Source organism: Hyperolius riggenbachi, chromosome 12 (genome assembly GCF_040937935.1).
Source record: "Hyperolius riggenbachi isolate aHypRig1 chromosome 12, aHypRig1.pri, whole genome shotgun sequence".
Taxonomy (NCBI): domain Eukaryota; kingdom Metazoa; phylum Chordata; class Amphibia; order Anura; family Hyperoliidae; genus Hyperolius; species Hyperolius riggenbachi.
In genome coordinates this window covers 51,180,032-51,197,406 of record NC_090657.1, presented here as the reverse complement: position 1 = coordinate 51,197,406, position 17,375 = coordinate 51,180,032, and the positions used below count along the sequence as shown (strand labels likewise).

At 44.4% G+C, this 17,375-nt stretch overlaps 1 protein-coding gene across 3 annotated transcripts in view; it reads right to left on the bottom strand.

Moving 5' to 3' along the window:
- The window catches only part of MYH7B (myosin heavy chain 7B), a 138,672-nt gene that overhangs the window by 79,900 nt on the left and 41,397 nt on the right, over nucleotides 1–17,375 (bottom strand). For all 3 annotated transcript variants that reach the window (XR_011025240.1, XM_068263031.1, XM_068263030.1), the window contains exons 2-4: nucleotides 4,462–4,621; nucleotides 2,784–2,887; nucleotides 850–993 (exon numbers count right to left, since the gene is read on the bottom strand). Coding sequence is in view for 2 of the 3 variants with exons in the window: in XM_068263031.1 (XP_068119132.1) it covers nucleotides 850–993; nucleotides 2,784–2,887; nucleotides 4,462–4,558 (345 nt within the window). In the remaining variant the exon portion in view is untranslated. The remainder of the gene's footprint in view (nucleotides 1–849; nucleotides 994–2,783; nucleotides 2,888–4,461; nucleotides 4,622–17,375) is intronic.

The window sequence follows — 17,375 nt, the reverse complement described above, 5'->3', positions numbered from 1 at the left end:
CCTGCTGGCATTCACTTCCATTAGTCCATGTGCCTTCACGCCCGCAGGTTGCATCTTCTCAGTGACCCATGTAAATACGCAATAACATGAGCCGTGTCACATAGGAGAGGCGACCTTGTGAGGATGAAGATGGGAATGCACAGACTATTGGAGTAGTGTGCCGGCTGGGAGAAGTAAGCCAATACGCTGCCAAAAACTCTGCAGGGGCCATGGGGACCAAAAATAGCTTGTCCGGGGAGGGGGGGGGGGGCTGGTGTTTAGCCCATAAGCCGGCTCAGGAGCACTGGGGGTGAAATTATTCATAAGTAAAGGCACCAAATGCCGCTTACATGTGTGGGTGTGACAGTGTCAAAGAGGAACTCCAGTGAAAATAATGTAATAAAAAAAGTGCTTCATTTTTACAATAATCATGTATAAATGATTTAATCAGTGTTTGCCCATTGTAAAATCTTTCCTCTCCCTAATTTACATCCTGACATTTATCACATGGTGACATTTTTACTGCTGGGCCTGGCAGGTGATGTCAGTGGAAGGAGATGCTGTTTGCTTTTTTGACAGTTGGACCCAGCTGTAAACAGCTGTTATTTCCCACAATGCAATGAGGTTTACAGACAGGAAACTGTCAGGACCATGGTCCTGACCACACACTGTGGGAGGGGTTACACCACAACATCAGCCATACAGAGCCCCTTGATGATCCGTTTTAGAAAAGTTAAAGATTTCTCATGGAAAAGGGGGTATCAGCTACTGACAGGGATGAAGTTCAATTCTTGGTCACGGTTTCTCTTTCAACACAAGTTAAGTCTAAAGAGAGGTCTCGTCAATACAAAACAAGGAGAAGACACCTACATAGATCATCCAGTTGGCATAGCGACGCCTGAGGTTGGAGAGGACTGAAGCCTCATTGAGGTGGGTCAGCATTGCCATGTCTTCAATCATGTCAAATTTTGGAGGGTTCATGGGCTGGATGTCATCTTCTTTCACAGTAAGAGTCTGACAAGAAAAATATGAAAGATATAAGGACATGCACATCCACACTCTGCAGAAGAAACATAACAGGATCTTGTGCTACATGGATGATTTATAACTAGAATCCACATTCTGACGCTGCTATAATATTAGTCATACATGCCAATTATATACATCTACCATTAGGGTTTATGGTGAAACTTGGGATACACCCATATTGTAGTCTCTGTAAGGAACTGTGTTATATAACTGTTTCGTTCATGTCTTTACTTGATTACATGTAAGGAAGCTGAACTACATTTTGCCATTAATCAACTAAGGCTGCTTACACACAGGGATGATACAGGCGCACGTTAGTGCGCCTGTAACGCTCCCCCAACGTACAGCAATGTAACACAAGTGGGCTGTTCACACTGCCCACGTTGCGTTACATGTAACGCTGCACGTTCTTCCGAAAGTGCAGCATGCTACGGCGTTACAGCGGCTTAAGCCGCATTAGACTGTTTGCACATGCTTAGTCATGTTGGGGAGGAGCGGAGAGCGGCCAGGCACATGGCTAATTAATATTCACTGCACGTTGTGACGTACAGTGTTTACTTCCTGGTGCGGCCGCTTTGTGCGGCGATTGGCCGGCGGGACCACGTGATGCCGCATGCGTCCAAGAGTACGCATCACGGCATCACGGACGCCGGAGTGAGCTGCACAACGCGGTTCACTCTGACGTCCACATCGAAGTGCACCAGGCCTTGCGTTAGGTGCACGTTATGCGACCTTAACGTAGCACCTAACGCAACGTCTTGGTGTGCAAGTAGCCTAAATGTACAGAATAAAGCTGAACTGAAAAGCTTGGAAAGGTGAAAATCCACCATTGCTGAGAAATCATCAGTCCTTTCAACAATAGTGGATGTTCATTTTCCTTGTTGCTTCAGATTTATAGCGATAACAGAGATCTGTAATTCTGGGTGCTGTTAGAAATACAGAAAAGGAAACGGGAGCTTTAGCTGCAGACAAACCGAATACATTACCAGAACTAAACTCAGACTAGGCCTCAATTTACTAACCTTAACTCCTGTCTTTAATAACTCTTCTGAGCTGTTTTACAGTTATCACCATGGTGATATAATTGTGATAACTGTAAAACAGCTCAGAAGAGTTATTAAAGACAGGAGTTAAGCTTAGTGAATTGAGGCCTATGCATAAGATAGCCTTAAAGTGGATCTGAGCTCAGAAGTTCCTCTCTGCTCTAAAATATTAGGCACAGTATGAAAACAAAATAAAAGTATGAAAAAAAAAATATTAGTTACAATGCACAGAAATCCCCCCAAAAGCCCTGAACATTTACTGGATGAACTTTCAGGGAGCAAAGGAAGGGTTAAAGCATCTGTCTTTTCCTGTACAGCCAGCACTGAGGCGCTGTAAATCATGCTTACTGATTATGCACTTGTTACACTCAACTGTAGCTAAATAAACAAACACAGCTTAGTGCGCTGATTTCTACAGAATGTCTATGTGGAATGAAAACTTTTAAGTCTGTTCTTTGCAAGAGCTCGGGTCCACTTTAAGACCTGTACACATGCTCAATCAATGTCGCCTGACGGGGATTAGCACCCACTCCCTCTGGCAACATTGCAGGGCCAAGGTTGTGCAGATGAGTCGTGTGCTTGCAAGTGTTCTTTTCTATGCGGGAGGCAGAACGGTTGTGATGTCACATAGAGGATAGGGTAAGTGGGGAGAACAATGTTCTTGGCTGTCACGTGATCATTTTAATAATGAAAGACAAAGTATGCACAGTAAACTATACCAAATTCACTTACCCGCTTGTCTTTAGTTTCCACAGTGGCTTTGCCACCAGAGATATCCTTAATTTCCACTTCAATATAAGCCTCCTTATCATCTGGAACAAACCCCTTCTTCTTTCCTAGTACAACAAGGGAGAAAGTGTGAGCTCTTTTCAAAACAAGACCCTTTTGCCATTTGCAGTACAGAGACTCCCGTCTTCGGGAGAGCTCGGGGACATGAGTGCTTCCAAAGCCTTCCGAGGGCTCCCAAAGTTTTGAACCAGAGACAGAGCTGGAACGAGGACAATGTGAGAAGATCTGATTTCCGATTGTTTTTTCTGATCACTTCCATAAAATATCGATCAGAAAAACGATCGGAAATCAAATCAGGCATGTGGGAAATAATCTACTCGACCCCTCTATCTGACGGAAAATTCCATGGTGTGTACCAGGCATTACAGTAAGACGTCTTTCACACTGTATTTGATTAAAACTGATCCGTTTTTCGTTTTAACAGATGTTTGCTAAGTTGGGCATCAGTTTTTCATCTATTTTTTCCACTCCGTGCTGCCACCTGCTCGGTTGACCTGTAGCTGTCACATGCCACTGCCGTTGCTAGCGCCACCGCTTGGGTCCACTGCAGGTGAGAAGTACTGGAATACAGATTTGATGCAAGAGCAGGAGGGGCCCAAAAGTAGAAGGTACTGCAAAGCTCAATGCAAAAGTAAAAAATAAAAAAGTAAAACATTTAAAAGCCTGATGCTACCTTAAGAAGGAGGCTCACAGTAGGTTTTTTTTTTTTTTTTTAAATAAAAAAGTTTAAACCTTTTTATAAAACCTACTGTGAGCCTCCTTCTTAAGGTGGGATCAGGCTTTTTTATTTTTTTACTTTTGCATTGAGCTTTGCAGTACCTTCCACTATTGAACGCCTCTTGTTCTTGTATCACGTTTACCTTAGTTACCCTACTTCGGTAGGGGACTCACCCCACAACTTGCCTGTGGCGTGAACCTTTTTGGAGCAGCGACCGGCATATCTTTGCTAAAGGCCGATAGGGGACGGTACGTCCCCACATGTTCGTATATCTTCTTCCTACCTTCTACTATCCATTACCTGGCAATAATATGCCAAAAGAGGTTCCCGGTGTCCCTGTGTCCTTTTTGTTTCTACTAGCACTGAGGCTTTCCATTGGATTGCAACAGACCAATAGGAACACTCCTTCAAATAAGAGAGGATTCTCATTGGTCTGTTGCAATCCAGTGGGGAGCCTGGATCATGCAGTGGCCCGAGCGGCGGTGCCTGCAGCAGCAGAGTCACGAATGTGATGACTTTGTCAAAGAATGCTAGAGTGCTAGAAGGGAATACAGTAAAGATCAATGATGGCTAACCTTGGTACTCCAGCTGTGGTGGAACTACAGGTCCCATGAGGCATTGCAATACTCTGACAGCTCTAAGCATAACTCGAGGAGGCAGAGGCATGATGGGATTTGTAGTTTTGTCACAGCTGGAGTGCCAAGGTTAGCCATCACTGGTATAGATGGACAGAAGTAAGAAATCCATTACAACTAGTACGTTCACAAAGCTTACGCTCATATTTCTGTGTGAAATGTCCTTCACATTGGCAGCGTTGTGTTGTAATTCTTCCATTAACAACGTTTTTACAGAGAAAGAAAATGATAAACCTATTACACATCTCCACCTCTGTCAGATACTTACCATCGAAAGGGATGGTCTGAAGCCTCATGAGCTCACTGTCGCTCTTCCGCAGATAGTCAGCGGCCTCCCCAAATTCGGACATATCCAGGAGGGACATGATGGATGGCAATTGGAGACAAGACCACAGAAGACAAAGGAATACCCAGGATGCTCCTCACCCCTGGAAAACAAAAAGAGGATTTTTTTCAAATATGGCCTAGACTGGAGGAGATTCACCGGTTTATGAACAGTCACACATATTTCAGGTCATTTCACTGTACAATAACCTACAACAGCCCACATAACTGACACACATCCATCCATCTGCTGGCATTCTCCATTAAAGCAAGACTTTACTTAAAAGGCCAATGTGGCGACAAATTGTACAATTTAAAATACGTACATATAAGAAGTACGTTGTCCAGAGTAAAATGCGAGACAAATGACTTTTCTCCTATGTTCCTGGTAATGGATAGGATGGAGGCGCCCAATGTGTGTGTTAAAAAGAGAAGTAATTGCTTACTTATTCGGAAGATATAGACACCAGTTCAACTGGAAAAAAGTTATTATTCAAAAAGCAATCTGACAACGCGTTTCACGGGTCATGGCCCACTTCGTCAGGTCAATATAAAATGCCTTGAGCATAGGGGATAGAGTTAGGCGCCTCTAATACCTGTCACTTACTATAGGCTTTGAAAATCTGACTCAGGAGACCAGAGTTCAAACTTCGGCTCTTCCTGTTCAGTAAGCCAGCTCCTATTCAGGAGGAGACCTTGGGCAGTATGACTTTGGGTGTAATGGTGGCCACTAACGATAACATTTTGTGCATGGACTGAGCGACCCAGGGTCCAGCACTGTCTCTGTTGACCTGCAGTGCAGCGGTGCACCTTCTGTTTTATCCAGAATTTAGTGAACGATTGTTTACAAATGGTTATTCGTATGGATGATCGGAAATGAAGGTTTGGGACCACGGAAAAAATCTTCCACCCAATCTAATCAGATCAATGGGATCGATCAAAAAATTGCATTGATTTCATTAATCTGCTCGGATTGGTTAGAAGACTTTTGTCCGTTAGTGGTCCCAAATTATAATTTCTGCTCGTTCATACGTATAATTGTTTGCAAACAATTCTTCACAAAATTTTATCATTAGTGGCCACCATTACACCCAAAGTCATTCTGCACAAGTCTTCTTAAAGCTCCGTAAATTATTGTTTGCCAAATTGTATCAAGTGGCCACTGCTTTACGTTATAGTGACCAAAAAAGTCAGTATAGTGACCCCCCCCCCCCCCCCCCCAAAAAAAAATAGTCTGCTTTTTTAAAGTAGACCTCCAGACTAAAAATCTAATCAGCAGCACTAGAAAGGCTTGGCGTTTCTTTCACAGCATCAGAACTGTTCTTCTTACCCAAGACTTTTTTTTAGCTGCACAGAAGCTGAACTCCGCCCCATCACAGGAATATGCCCGGGCATTTTCCCCCTGATGCTGTGCAAAGCATGATGGGATTTCTGATGTTGTTGTTCTCGTTCTGCTGTTTTGGCGCAATTTTTATTTTTTATTTTGAATTTGAGATTTGAAGCCTAGCACGCGCAGCTGGGAGGGGTGATCAGGACACAGGACAGTTGGAATGGTGTCTCATGCTTCCTGTCACCTCCTTTCAACCAAAAAGATGGCTGCCCCCATGAAAAAGATGGCTGCCCCATGGAATCACAAACATTTGCCTGTTCTTTTAAAACTGGGTGGGTAAGAGATTATATTACCTATCTATTTTAATTAACATAACTAATGTAACTTCATGACAACAACAATAACATTTTTAAAGCGCTTTTCTCCCTGGGGACGCAAAGTGCTGTGACCCTGCATTATGCAGTCTCAAAGGCTCGGGAAAAGAGGTGAGTTTTTAGCCTGTTTGTTTAGGCTAAACTTCCTCTAAGTTATACAGACCAAAAAACACTAACTTTCTGTAATGAGCCTTACAGGATTCAAAAAGACGCCCTATTGAAATAGCCCTGCAAAATAACATTTATAAAAGAAATGCTATTATAACCTAACTTCTTAGTGCGCAGCAATGTAGAACGCAGTAGAAACAGATATTAATCAACCTCATGGCTAATGGGCTCTAGAACACAGCAAGAAAACAAACATTTTATTCACAACTTCCTTTACAAACACAGGTTGTAATAAGAGCTTTGTTACTAGAACATACTGCCACTCAGTGGTTAGAGCTGATAGTGCACAGATATACACATAATAGACTGTTGTTGCTAAATACACAATAAAACAATTTTGCTGTCTTAAAACGGTCCGAGGAATTCCCAGACAGCTCATGGTGACCCAGAACCAAACTATAGTTGTAAGTCAGCAGTTCAGGATATACATGTGTGTTACAAGGGCATAGGAGATTAAAGAGGAACTGTAGTGAAAATAATGTGATGAATTATAAATTATTTAGACAGTATTTGTCCATTGTAAAAATCTTTCTGTACCATTCTGAAATTTATCAGAGGTAGCTACAGCTTTAAATCTGTCAGGTCCAGCTCTGAGGAATATTTGTTTCTGACAATTCCGAAGCCAGTGTAAATAATACCTGGAGAATTATGCATAGCTAAACAGCCTAAGCTAAGCATCACTGGGGGGGGGGGGGGGCTATACACTATATAGGAAGTGTTTATTATTCTGAAACCAGGAAAAGGACTGTAAAATAACTTTTACTGCACTCTACTACTGTATATGTCACTCCAGTGTTGTGTACAAATAAGCCAGTGTTAGAAAGAGATGCATTATAAGTCTAACAGCTCGTAAAGAGGTGAATATTGGAAATACGTCTGTTTCATGAAACTAAATTGCACTTTGGTGTGCCGTATCTTCTTACCATTATAACATGAATAAATATTAGTGGAACCAAACCTATCAGCATTTGTACAAAGTCCATACATGTCTAAACTTGGGTTGGCCACGCTGGAAACCATCAGACGCAGCACCTCTGACACCGCGACACTCTAGAACCTGCAGCTGTTGGCCCAGAGTTAGAGGCCGCGCCGTAAGTGTTTAAGTCATCTGGCACAACAAAAACATTTCTCTAAAACAGCAAGGCACTGGAGACGTTTACATGACCTCAGCTCCATGACATGCTCCTGATTGTGTAACCTAATCTCAGGCTTGCCAAGGAAACTAAGCAATACCCCGAGGTTAAACTCATTGTTTGTGTCCACTACAATGTGACCTCTGTGTACGAGGCATCTACCATCCTGTGCCCAGTGCTTTTACACAACATATGCTGACTACTCCCACTACTAATTAAATATACTGTCTATTGTACAGCACAGACCAAACAATTAAAGGTAGAGTTCCAGGCATGAGGAAATGTGTGTTACACATGACCAGACGAGGACTGCTATGCTCTTGATTGTAATGAGCAGCTGCAACGTCAGACTAAGCTTCACAGAAACACATTTAAAGCATAATTCCAATCACAAGTATTGGACAATACAGCTGTCAATGTAGGGAGGCTGAGCTCTATGGCCTAATATTATTATCAGAATTTGTGTGTCCTCTCTTCTAATGTTAGAACCTTGATTTTCAGGTGCATAGCCTCAGAATGCCACAAGTGACCGAAAAGCCTCTCTAGATCACTATCTGTGAGACTGAATCTCTTTGCACCTCACCTATTCTTAAAGCGAAATATAACCCTGCATTTCAACTTTGCTCTAAAACATTATTTACAGTATATTATATGCAACCAGCATTTGTTTTTTACTAGACCAGCATTGGAAGGGTTACACACAGCTTTAACGTTCCTGGAGATTTCTGCAGACGCATCTGAAGCTGAAATAGATACATTGTGTTTACATAAAATGTATCTAAGTGTTGAATGTGACTCATCTCTCTGACTGAGAAGGAGCTTGGAGGACAGCCAAAGAGTGTGTAACGTTTATCAATAGATACATCTAACTAAATAGAATGTAACAATCTGAACTTCTGCATATCTCTCCACGGAACTTGAAACCTCTGTGTTTAACCCTTCCAATGCTGGTCTAGTAAAAAAAAAATGCTTTTTGCATATAATATGCTGTAAATAATGTTTTAGAGCAAAGTTGAAATGCAGGGTTATATTACGCTTTAATCTGACATGTCCTCTGGGCTTGTTTACTGAATTACCTTGTGCATAAGGTTTTGTAAAAGGCAATAATCACTGGCAGGCCCGTTATAAGGGGCAGGTCACCGCCCAGGTTGTGGCAGAGGAAGAGGGGGAGCACCAGCGTGTGTAGAGTGCAAATTGGAGGGGTGGAATTTACTTTCCTCTCAAGGTTCCACATGTTCCCCATCTTTTTCCTCCTGGTGGTCCTCCCGTCGCTTACGTGTTCACAGGCAGGGCTGTTACCAGTGAGATGGGACACCTAGGAGAAAGAAGATGGGCTGCGTGTGGATCCCGGAGAGTTGAGTCACTTCCCCCCTTTCTCGATGCATATACTGGTGAGGGCTCTCTGGCTACCTATATTGGGGGGGGGGGGCTCAATTGCTATTAATACTGTCATCTCTCTGGCTGGCTACCTATGCTGGGGGGGGGCACATCTGGCTAAGACATAGAACATTTATATCGTACTTTTCTCCTGGCGGACTCAAAGCACTTTATAGGCAGTAACAGTGTTAGGGAGACTTGCCCAAGGTCTCCCTACTGACTAGGTGCTGGCTTACTGAACAGGAAGAGCCGAGATTCAAACCCTGGTCTCCTGTGCCAGAAGCAGAGCCCTTAACCCAGGCATGGGCAAACTTGGCCCTCCAGCTTTTGAGGAACTACAAGTCCCACAATGCATTGCAGGAGTCTGACAGACACAGTCATGACTCATAAAGGCAAATGCATTGTGGGATTTGTAGTTCCTTAACAGCTGGAGGGCCAAGTTTGCCCATGCCTGCCTTAACCAGTACACTTATCCAGCTGACTACTGGGGGCACCTTTGGCTACCACATCACAACATTGTGTCTGATTGGGGGTGGGGGGAGGAAGTATTATAATTTCACCCTTAAAGCTATTAAGCCTAACCTGCCCTGTATGGGGAAGTGGGACAGGGTATCCCAGAAGATTAGAAAAAAACAGAGAAAGATCATACTGACACAAGCTTTGCTGAAGTTATGAAATGGTGATTTTAAACTACAGGAACATTATTTCATTTGTTAGGCTTGGCTGTTTACCATTACAAGAAGAGAATCAAAGGTAAAACATCCATATGCTAATAAAGAAAAAATAGCCCTCTAAGGTCCAAGATCATTTCTCTTATTCTGGCCATTGCCAATGGTTCGGTCTTTGTGTTTTATGGCCTTCATTTACTCATGGCAGCCATAACAAGACAGCCTTGTCTTTGCACAAAGTCATGTGATATGCTGATGATAGGAGGGCTGCAATATGGACAGGGTTTGTCATTGTCACCCATAGTTATGGGTTCCCTCAAACATATAGCAACAAAGTGAATAGGTTTTCCAAATGTTCTAGTCCTTGGCACTGTCCAGATCAAAGCATATTTGAAACTCAAGGCCCAACATTGCTCCTTCAGTGGCTTTTCTTGTAGGAAGTCTGTGAGAGTTCCCACTTAGCCTAGTCAAAGTATATCCAGATGAACAAAAACATGAGGTACTGGACACCAGAGGTACTTTTCTCCCCCAGAGACAACCTAAAATGATGTGAAGGTTAAAACATCAAAGTAAAAATGGTAGATGGTAAAACAGACATATGCACTGGCGCATTCAGCCGGGGGTTACCGATGTCTGGAATACCCCCTTGAGACTCCTGTACCTTAAAAAAAAATTCCCTGAAATTGCTGAAACGGGCAAGCTGGAAAATATACAGAGGCTTGTCTCCTGCAGGGTTTGTGGGAAAAACTCAGCTCTCTCACTATTGTAAAGTCTGCATGTGAACAGCTACAGAAGGTATTTCACAGGTTGAAAAGTTTTTGACATTGCCTAAACATCAGGAGGGTTTGGGAAGGCAGAAAAAAGGACAGGAGGGAGACCGGGAGCCCAATCTGGTGTAGTACTGTGAGTATAATTGGACTTCTAATAAATATAAAAGCTGTTATACTCACAAAAGTAGGTTGCAAGATAAGCAACCACTGAAATCGCATGTGGGGAAGTGCCGTCCCCACTCGGCCTTGTCAACTGTTGGTCGCAGCTCCTTCAAAAGTTCCACTTAACACAGTGGTGACCCCAATATAGGGGTGAAACGTCCGTAGAAGAGATGTGGAGGCTCCTGATGTGTGTGCACAGTTAGGATGTGTTCTATACACTTAGATCTAGTATACTCATAGGTAAGTAGTAGATGGTCCTACCTTAAAGAGGAACTGTAACGACAAAACGGCCCCTGGGGGGTACTCACCTCGGGTGGGGGAAGCCTCAGGATCCTAATGAGGCTTCCCACGCCGTCCTGCGTCCCTCGGGGGTCTCGCTGTAGCCCTCCGTGCAGCGGTGACGCAATATTTACCTTCCTGGCTCCTGCGCAGGCGCTCTGATGCCTCTCGGCGCCGAAGTAGGCGGAAATACCCGATCGCCGTCGGGTCTGCTCTACTGCGCAGGCGCAAGTTTCCGGCGCCTGCGCAGTAGAGCGGACCCGACGGAGATCGGGTATTTCCGTCTATTTCCGTGCCGAAAGTCGCCACAGCGCCCCCGCTGGAGCCAGCAAAGGTAAATATTGAACTGACAGTCGGCACAGTCGCCGGCTGTTCGGAGGGCTGCGGCGAGACCCCCGTGGGACAGAGGACGGCGTGGGAAGCCTCATTAGGATCCGGAGGCTTCCCCCACCCGAGGTGAGTACCCCCCAGGGGAGGTTTTTGTTGTTACAGAGTCTCTTTAAGTAGTCCATCCGTAAAGGTTTAAAAAGTAGGTACTTTATTTGGCACTTATATGACAACGCGTTTTGCGGTTAGAACCGCTTCCTCAGGTCGAATACTGTGCCTTGCCAGTGCAGCAGCTATCCTGGGCGCCTGTTCCAGGATAGCTGCTGCACTGGCAAGGCACAGTATTCGACCTGAGGAAGCGGTTCTAACCGCGAAATGCGTTGTCAGATAAGTGCCAAATAAAGTACCTACTGTTTAAACCTTTACGGATGGACTACTTACTTAAGGTAGGACCATCTACTACTTACCTCTGAGTATACCAGATCTAAGTGTATAGAACACATCCTAACTGTGCACACACATCGGGCGCCTCCACATCTCTTCTACTAAACTTCAGGAGGGCTGCCTGCAGCTTGTGTGAGAGGCTGGCAGGGACAGGAGACACATTACAGACAAGTAGCCTCTGTGTGATGTGCGACTGCATACAGATACGCTCTCTGCTCTATCTCAGTCTCTCCACTCCTCTCTCCCTCATTCACTCTTGTTTTCCCCCTTCCCCTAGTGCTGACTGGATGTGTCCGTGTTGCCATGAATTGCACCTTTGTGACAAAAAGTGTGTCTTCTGATATGAACATTATGTGCGGTGAGTCATGACAGACAGCACCACACATAATGCCTGCAATGCAGGTAGCATGAAAGTCTATAGACTTTCATGTTACCATCCACACTACAGTTTGAGTTCCCGTGTGCTGCGTTGTAACTTAGCCGGGAACATAATCACACATGACGTATGCATTGTCATGCATTTTTTTAATGGAATGAGAGATGCCGACCTATGCGATTTAGCACATGGCAATGCATGTATGAAATTGCGTTCATGCATGCGTTGCTAGTGTTAATGAGCCCTTTGTATCACTTTTAAAGTTGTGTAAAAACTGGGTACTAGCTGTTCCTTTTACAGAGGAACAGGTCTTTTGGTGGCAAATTCTTTTGTCACTTTTCAAGCCATGGAACTGATGTACTGATCTATATACTGACAATATATGTATCCTTCTATTGGTTTGTGAGACTTGAAATGTGTTTCTATCCTCTGAATTAATATGTAGCTTATTTACAGATGCTAATATTATTATTATTTAGTATTTATATAGCGCCGCCATCTTCCGCAGATGCATATATCCCTGCATCATATGGGTATCGCTTGCGCTATGTGACACTGTGGCATATTTCACTGAATTGTCCAAACTAAGTCTATCTTCCGTTCCTCTCTCCGGGAGTTGTTCCAGCGCTGTACCCCATTCAAATTTGTTGCTTCCCGAAGACCTCAGAAACACTTGTGTCCTTGAGTACTTTCAAAAATAGGCAGCTCCGTAATACGTCAGCGCACTTTTGTGCATGGGCAGTATGGAGCCACCTGTCTTCGGAAGCACTCGGGGACATCAGTGCTTGTTGACCTTTCAGGAATCCCCCCCTAAAAAACCTGCGTTTGCCCCTGATATGCGTTGCTGGCAATTTATTTTTAAGGACCCCTCCAGTTTTCCCCAATGATTAACCTTTGACGCCATGTACTGTAGAATTTTGGTGTAGTAAAATGTGACATGGTAAACCTCTGGCTATAGTACAAAAGAGTACAAAGGCACCCAGGAGTAATAAAACTAGGATAAAAAAAAAACTAAAAGCATAAATGAGGTGGCTTACCTCAATAATGATAGTCTTATAAGACCAAACAGTTTATTTAGCACAGGCAACACGTTTCGTGGGTCTGAGCCCACTTCCTCAAGCCAATAAACGTGCCAAAGGGTTATTAGCATTGAGGCGCCTCAATGCTTTTTGACTATTAACCCTTTGGCACTTTTATTGGCCTAAGAAAGTGGGCTCAGACTCACGAAACGCATTGCCTGTGCTAAATAAACTCTTTTTGTCTTATGAGACTGTCGTTATTGAGGTAAGCCACCTCATTCTTTATGTTTGTAACCTAGTTTTATTACTCCTGGGCGCCTCTTACCCCTTTGTGCATATACACACCCCATCACAGCTAAGTTGGAGGGGTACTTTCTGGCATCACATGGTGTTTACCATTGTGAAGGCCAGTCTTTTTTTTTATCAAGAGAGCGACCACATCTAGTTCAGGTGGGACACCCAGAATGGAGTCTGGTTTATCATCTCCACCTGCTTCAAGTGGTTGGTTAACCCTGTGAGTAGTTTTCTCCAAAAACATTTAAGCTGGCCATACACTGGCCCGATTTGCCGCCGTTTCGACAGCAGATTCGATCACTGGGATCGAATCTGCTGCCAATCGTTCGCGCTACACGCCGAATTTCGATCCATTTCGTCCGATCCCGTCGATCGCTCCGTGCGGAAAATTACCGTCGATCGCCCGCGGGTAGGGAGCGCGTCGCTAGCGGCGTTCGAGTGCCCGACGACCGACGCAATAGAACGGCAATACATTACCTGCTCTGCCGGCGCGACTTCCCCCGGTCACCGCTGCTCCGTGTCCGCGCTGGTCTCCGGCATGCTTCAGTTCCTCCTGCCCGGCAGGAAGTTTAAACAGTAGAGGGCGCTCTACTGTTTAAACTTCCTACCGGGCAGGAAGAAGTAAAGCATGCTGGACCTGGAGACCAGAGCGGAGAAGACAGCGGAGACCTGGGGACTGGAATCGCGCCAGCGGAGCAGGTAATATATGCGGGCATGCGGGCGAGGGAGCGGCGGCAGCACCACCACCACAACAGATTGTGAACGGTTTCAGGCTGAAATCGGTTCACAATCTGTTTGCAGTAAAGGCAGCCATACGATCCCTCTCTGATCAGATTCGATCAGAGAGGGTTCTATCTGTTGGTCGAATCTGATGGCAAATTGACCAGTGTATGGCTACCTTTACTCTTTAACCTTAACATACAATGCTATTTGGGTTCCCATTGTCTCTGTGTTTCTTTTCTAAAGTGTCATCCCATGTTGTCCCTTCTGGCTATAGTAAGCTCAGTCTCCAGGTCCTGATCATGTGCATGTATGAACATACAATGTACAACCAATCCTGATATAGCAAACTTCTGATATAGAAAACTACTTAGCCAGGTCCCTTGAAGTTCACTATAAAGGGACTCTACTGCATTATGAATGCACACTGTTGTATTATCATCCAGACAACACACTTCCAGCTTAAAGAATTGGAATTGGCATAGTGAGTGTCAACCAACCAACTGGCTGTTTTATCATCCAGAAAAACATACTTCCAAGCCAGACAGCTTAAAGAATTGGAATGGACACAGTGATTGCCGATTGGCTACGCCATGTACTGCCATAGATTATCTGTGCATATATTGTTTGTGTGGTTCTTCTTTCCCCTCATTTGAACTCTGAAGGAGCAGCTCCCAATAGTGACAAAACGTCTTGTAGACAGTAGAGCACAAGGTGGCATCCAGTTAAAAGTGCCTTTTTTTTTTTTTATGTGGATTGGAAGGGGGGGGGGGGGGGGGGGGGGGCAATTCTCTGCTTAGCCTAAAATGAAGACAGATTCCCTGCTGGAAGTAACATATATGTGTGTCAGTGTGTATATATGTACAGTATGTTATATACACATATACATATATATATATATATATATATATATATATATATTTTATATTTTGTGGGCAGCACAGTCGTGTAGTGGGTTACCGCTTTTGCTTTGCAGAGCTGGGTCCCTAGGTCGAATCCCAATTAGGGCACTAAGATTGTATTTTCTCCCCATGTCTGCGTGGGTTTCCTCCGAGCTCTCCATTCCCCCCCCCCCCATCCCAAAAACATACAGAAAAGGTATTTGGCTTCCCCCTACAATTGACCCTAGCCTACGATACATACACCACACGATACATACATAGACATATGACTATGGGAGGGATTAGATTGTGAGCTCCTCTGAGGGACAGTATACTCTGCTGAGGAAGATATCAGTGTTTATAAATACTTAATAATAATCCGGTGGTGAGATTTCTATTGTACAGTCGATGCCTTCGGTGGAAGTTGGAGTTACACTTCAGACACTGGGTAGTTCTGGGTCAGGTGAATGTAATGTCTAAATTCAGCTATCCCTAGACATCACAAGGCAGTCAGATGATACGACCACCACATGTTCATTCTTTGAAATGACTGTGGCATAAACTTATCAAAGGCAGCACGCACACATGTATTCACTGCACGGACCCCCCTCCACCATCGCAGCCACAAACTCCCACACTTCTCTGTGATTAGTCAGCCCAGGGGTGTCTGCACAGGAAGCCCACCCACATACTTTCTCCAGTTTTAAAGGACAACTGTAGTGAGAGGTATATGGAGGCTGCCATATTTATTTCCTTCTAAACAATACCAGTTGCCTGGCAGCCCTGCCGAACTATTAAGCTGCAGTAGTGTCTGAATAACAACAGAAACAAGCATGCAGCTAATCTTATCCTATATGACAATAATGTCAGAAACACCTGTTCGGCTGCATGCTAGTTCAGGGTCTGTGGCTAAAAAGTATCAGATGAAGAAAACCATTTGAAATTGATGGAAGCCAAGCAAGTGCGACTCCACTCAAAATTACTGTTAAAAGTATTAGAGGTAGAGGATCAGCAGGGCTGCCAAGCAATTGGTATTGCTTAAAAGGAAATAAATATGGCAGCCTCCAAATACCTCTCACTTCAGTTGTCTTTTAAGTCCTATTAATCAGAATGGGCAATGGTTATCCCATTTCTGTTTGGTTACATATACAGTGGTGCATTGCTATGCGGCACAATGACCACCTTGTAACGCAGCTTGCAGCACTGCAATACTTGCGCAACATTCACAATGTGGCAGGTGTGTGGTGGTCTGACGACGCGCGGCATCGTAATGCTTTGCATGCAGTATACAGATACGTCACTAGCCTAGAGCCTAGCGGCATGTCGGTTGCTAAGAAGAGAACAGGAGGAATGACATGCAGCGCACGATGGAGCGGCTTGCGAAGAGTGCGGTGAGTAGGAGAACAGCGTGCTCAGGGAGTCATTCGTGCGTCACTAAGGATCCAGCATGTCAGGTGACGACGAGGGGCTTCTATACACACACAAGATTCACAGCTGAGACAGTTCTTAGCGCACAGCCTGGCTGAGTTTAATCCAGCATGTGTAATCCAGTCAGGTTTTATTATTTTTTTTATTTTAATAGTGCCAGCATATTCTGTTGCGCTGTACAAATAAATAGGTTACAGAGAAGTACCATGGACTATCAAGGGCACTATAGATCAAAACTCTGTTCGGCAAATTTTGTGCCAAGTATACATTAAACAAGGGATCCATTAGCAAATACAGGAAAGGAGGAGGAGATCACTGGCAGAATGTGGGTAGTACATAGGATGGGATCTGGAGAGAAGTGATGTAAGACACCAGCCTCAAAAGGGAGGGATTATCTATCATCCAAGAAGTTTATCTCACTTGCATTTCTTCACAAACAATGAAGTGAATGTAAGCTTTATACAGAATGAGACTTATAAAGTTTATACTTATGTAAACATTTTTCCCCTGCTTTCCCTTAAAGCGGAACTGAAGAAGGGGGGGGGGGGGATGGGAAGAGTTTCACATACCTGGGGCTTCTGCCCACGCCGTTAATATACGATCCTCCAGTCCCCCGCCACGGCGCCGTTTCTTCACCGCCGACTTACTGCCGCTCTATTGCACCTACGATGGCTGCAAATGCGAGCGGCGGGGGACCGGAGGATGGCATGTAACAGCATGCGCACAGGGAGGCTTCAGGGGGCTGGCAGAAGCCCCAGGTAAGTGAAACTATTTTTTTCCACTTTCTTTAGAACTGCTTTAAAGAAAATACAAATATGAGTGGTTAGAAACAGTTCAATAAAGCTGCCCTTACATCTAGCAAATCTGACCGAATCTGAGAGCTCAAACTAGCAACAAATTTGGGGTAAGCCCTCGGCAGAGCACAACCCCCCAGATACAAGAGTGAATTAGTCATGTGCCCCAGTTACAAGAATAAAGTATCCATGTACCCTGCAGTTGCAAAAACTAGGTAGACATAAAAAGAAGAAAGATAAAAAACGTCAGTAGCCATGAATGCCCCCCCCCCCTCCCCCTAGAATATTAGAACTAGGTAGTTAAATGCCCCAGA